We start from the raw sequence: 4,196 nt of genomic DNA, 5'->3' as shown, positions 1-4,196 counted from the left end.
CAGGAGCCTCTCCAGCTCCTTCTCCAGGGGGCCCAGAGCTCCCCCCGCGGTTGGCCTCCCCCCTGCTCAGCCCCAAAGGGAGGAGGAGGAGGAGGGGTCCTTTCCCCCCCCTGCAGGAAAGGGTGGGGGGTGATCCCCTCCTGGGATCCGCTTCTTCCCCCCCCTTGGGATCCCTGGCTTTCCAGTGGATCCCCCCGTCCCTCCTTGGCTCCCTCGTCTCCCAATGGCCTCCCGGGATCCCCTCGGGCTGAGCTCCGTCCCTTCCCGGGATCCCTTCGGCTGCTTGGCTCCTGGCACGGCGGATCTCCTCCTGGGGGTGGAAGGGCCTTTTCCCAGGGGTCGCCCGAGACCCCCGGGGGGAGCCTGGCAGGAGAAGCCGGGGAAGGGAGGACGCGGGCCTTCCCTTCGGAGCCTCCCCTTCAGCTCCCCGGGCGAAGCTCCGCCGCCCACGCCAGGAGCCTCCCGCGCCCAAGGTGCGCGGGAGCCAAGGTGGCTCAGTGGTTAAAAGCAGCACTGCAGGCTACTGCTAGATCAGCAGGTCAGCGGTTCAAATATCACCGGCTCAGGGTTGACTCAGCCTTCCATCCTTCCGAGGTGGGTAAAATGAGGACCCAGATTGTTGGGGGCAATATGCTGACTCTCTGTAAACCGCTTAGAGAGACCTGAAAGGCCTATGAAGCGGTATATAAGTCTACTGCTATTGCTATTGCTATTGCGCCCGAAGGGAAGGGGCGGTGGGAGGGGTGGGGCCACCGCGGCTCCTCCCACCGAAGCCCCGCCCTCCCCCGCCTGTCCGGGTGGCTGGCTGTGGGCGGGGGGGGGCGGGGCGGAAGGAGGGGCCGGAGTGGAGACAGACGCGCAAGCGCAGAGGACGCTGGGAAAGCACCTCCCTCCCAGCGACGGCGCTGGGTGGGCGGAGCTACGGAGGCCGAGAGGGACCGTTGCTGAGGCGGAGAACCAGGCGCGGAGAATGAAATAAAGGAAAGGAACGTGGCGGCGAAGGGAAGGCTGGAGCCCAATTTGGCGCTTGGAGGTCACCGCCGCAGGAGGAACTGTGTTGAACGGCATCAGGAAGGCTGAGAACCGAACTGTTCTAGCGGGTCCCTTTCTCTCCTTCGGGGGGAAAGAGAAGGAGGCGGTGCCTGGAGAGGAGGAGGCGTGGCTTCACAGTAAGGAGGGGCTGGGAAACGGAGCGCCTTCCCTTTCGGAACCAGAGAGCTGACGGAAGGAGCGGTTCCCTTCGGAGGCGGAGAAACCGGAAGTAAGTAGAGGCTGCTGGGACGGAGTGGCAGCCTGGGAGGGTCTCCTTCGGGTCCTCGGGAGGGGACGCCTCGGCCTGGGCCTCTCCTGCGGTGAGGGGGACGACGCCGTGACCCGCCTCTCTTTCTCCCCTGCAAGAGGATGGAGGAGCCCGGCGGGGGAGGGAAGGAAGGAAGCGCCGCCCGAGAGGAGGAGGAGAGCGGGCTCCGCGGAGCAGCCCCGGGAGACGGCAGGGAAAGGCCGGGGGGCTCCGGAGCTGCAGGAGGGATGAGCCCAGCGGGAGCCCCGGAAAGGCGGCTGCTTGGAGGGCGATGCGGGGAGGAGGAAACGGGGGGAGACGCCGAGACGGGCCTGGAGGGCGGAGGGTCCTTCGGAAGACCCCGGAATCCCCAAAGGATCCAGGAGGAAGAAGGGAGATATCAGTGCCCGGAATGTGAAAAATTCTTCAAGAGAAATCAGTGTCTTCGAAAGCATCTAAAGGTCCATTCAGGAGAAAATCCTCATAAATGTCTGGAGTGTGGAAAGAGCTTCAGCCATAGGGGCAACCTTTATAGACATCAAACGATCCACACAGGAGAACAACCTCATAAATGTCTGGAGTGTGGAAGGAGCTTCAGTCAGAGGGGCAACCTTTATGCACATCAAAGGATCCACACAGGAGAAAAACCTCATAAATGTCTGGAGTGTGGAAGGAGCTTCAGTCAGAGGGGCAACCTTTATGCACATCAAAGGATCCACACAGGAGAAAAACCTCATAAATGTCTGGAGTGTGGAAAGAGCTTCAGTCATAAGAGCAGCCTTTATAGACATCAAAGGATCCACACAGGAGAAAAACCTAATAAATGTCTGGAGTGTGGAAAGAGCTTCAGTCATAGGAGCAGCCTTTATACACATCAAAGGATCCACACAGGAGAACAACCTCATAAATGTCTGGAGTGTGGAAAGAGCTTCAGTCAGAGTAGCCACCTTTATACACATCAAAGGATCCACACAGGAGAAAAACGTCATAAATGTCTGGAGTGTGGAAAGAGCTTCAGCCATAGGAGCAGGCTTTATAGACATCAAACGATCCACACAGGAGAAGAACCTCATAAATGCCTGGAGTGTGGAAAGAGCTTCAGCCATAGGGGCAACCTTTATGCACATCAAAGGATCCACACAGGAGAAAAACCTCATAAATGTCTGGAGTGTGGAAAGAGCTTCAGTCAGAGTAGCAGCCTTTATACACATCAAAGGATCCACACAGGAGAAAAACCTCATAAATGTCTGGAGTGTGGAAAGAGCTTCAGTCGGAGGGGCAGCCTTTATGCGCATCAAAGGATCCACACAGGAGAAAAACCTCATAAATGTCTGGAGTGTGGAAAGAGCTTCAGTCAGAGGAGCAATCTTTATACACATCAAAGGATCCATTCAGGAGAAAAACCTCATAAATGTCTGGAGTGTGGAATGAATTTCAGTGAGAGTAGAATCCTTTATAGACATCAGAAGATCCACACAGGAGAAAAACCTCATAAATGTCTGGAGTGTGGAAAGAGTTTCAGCCTGAGGGGCAGTCTTTATGCACATCAAAATATTCACACAGGAGAAAAACCTCATAAATGTCTGGAGTGTGGAAAGAGTTTCAGCCTGAGGGGCAGTCTTTATGCGCATCAAAGGATCCACACAGGAGAAAAACCTCATAAATGTCTGGAGTGTGGAAAGAGCTTCAGTTGGAGGAGCAACCTTTATGCACATCAAAGGATCCATTCAGGAGAAAAACGTCATAAATGTCTGGAGTGTGGAAAGAGCTTCAGTCATAGGAGCAGCCTTTATGCACATCAAAGGATTCACACAGGAGAAAAACCTCATAAATGTCTGGAGTGTGGAAAGAGCTTCAGTTGGAGGAGCAACCTTTATGCGCATCAAAGGATCCACACAGGAGAAAAACCTCATAAATGTCTGGAGTGTGGAAAGAGCTACAGTCATAGGAGCAGCCTTTATGCACATCAAAGGATTCACACAGGAGAAAAACCTCATAAATGTCTGGAGTGTGGAAAGAGCTTCGGTTGGAGGGGCAACTTTTATAAACATCAAAGGATCCATTCAGGAGAAAAACCTCCGCCCCGTCCCCGCATTCGCGCAGGAGGAGGCCGAGGGGCCCTCCTGGGACTGCAGCCGTTCCCTCCCCCTGGGGTCCTCCCCTAGGCAAGGTGGGTTGGGAGGTCTGGGGGTGTAGCCAGGCGAGCGAAAACTGAAGGGGCCACAGAGTTTTCCACTCTTTTAATGCTCTCCTCGTTTTGCACTGAAGACCTGAGCTAATCTGATGCTGGAGCCCAGTGAGGCTTAGACCGATGGAGGAAGTTCCCTTCTCAGCTGACACAATAAGAACAAGCCAGTTGGAAGGGACCTTAGAGGTCTTCTAGCTGAACCCTCTGCTCAAGCAGCAGATCTCATCCCGAAGGTGCTTTTTCAGGAGGCAACTGGATTTTCTTTCCCTTCACTTCTCACCCAAGAAATGTCCTCCGTTAATAGGACAGAGCAGAAGGGAATTCTTTATTGGCCAAGTGTGACTGGACACACAAGGAATTTGTCTTTGGTGCATCACCTCTCACACTGTACCTGAAGTAAAATAAAAGGCATCCATCAACATACAAAACTTGGTGATAGTCGTAAGTTACTAACAAGCAATCAAATCATACTAAGAAAGAAACAGAACCATCTAAATTGTCAAGATACAAGCAAGATAGTCATAAGTGGGGAGAGACAGTTACCGAGAAGAGTAAGAAGATAGTAATGCAGTCTTAGGAGGAGGTGTGGGAATTCGTTGTTGAGCAGGGTGATGGCAGATGGGGGAAAGCTGTTCTTGTGTATAGTTGTCTTGGTGTGAAGTGCCCTATGCACCCCAGAGACAGTAAGCACGGTAGTCAGCCAGCCCCTCCCCACTTTAGCTGCCTTAG

At 54.1% G+C, this 4,196-nt stretch overlaps 1 protein-coding gene across 1 annotated transcript; it reads left to right on the top strand.

Annotated features, from left to right (window-relative positions):
• The first annotated feature begins 1,408 nt into the window (after positions 1 to 1,408).
• On the top strand, positions 1,409 to 3,991 carry LOC148042335 (uncharacterized). The gene has a single exon (XM_087702970.1). It carries the CDS (start codon positions 1,528 to 1,530, stop codon positions 3,442 to 3,444), a length of 1,917 nt encoding a protein of 638 aa, XP_087559096.1. The 5' UTR covers positions 1,409 to 1,527; the 3' UTR covers positions 3,445 to 3,991.
• The last annotated feature ends 205 nt before the right edge of the window (positions 3,992 to 4,196 follow it).

This window comes from Thamnophis sirtalis, unplaced genomic scaffold (genome assembly GCF_051295495.1).
Source record: "Thamnophis sirtalis isolate CommonGarterSnake01/CBP01778 unplaced genomic scaffold, rThaSir2_p1.2 scaffold_18, whole genome shotgun sequence".
Lineage (NCBI taxonomy): Eukaryota > Metazoa > Chordata > Lepidosauria > Squamata > Natricidae > Thamnophis > Thamnophis sirtalis.
This window is presented reverse-complemented; position numbering and strand designations above follow the sequence as displayed.

What these genes read in the sequence shown, in the direction of transcription:
- LOC148042335 (XM_087702970.1), top strand. Translation starts at nt 1,528, where the DNA reads ATGAGCCCAGCGGGAGCCCCGGAAAGGCGGCTGCTTGGAGGGCGATGC.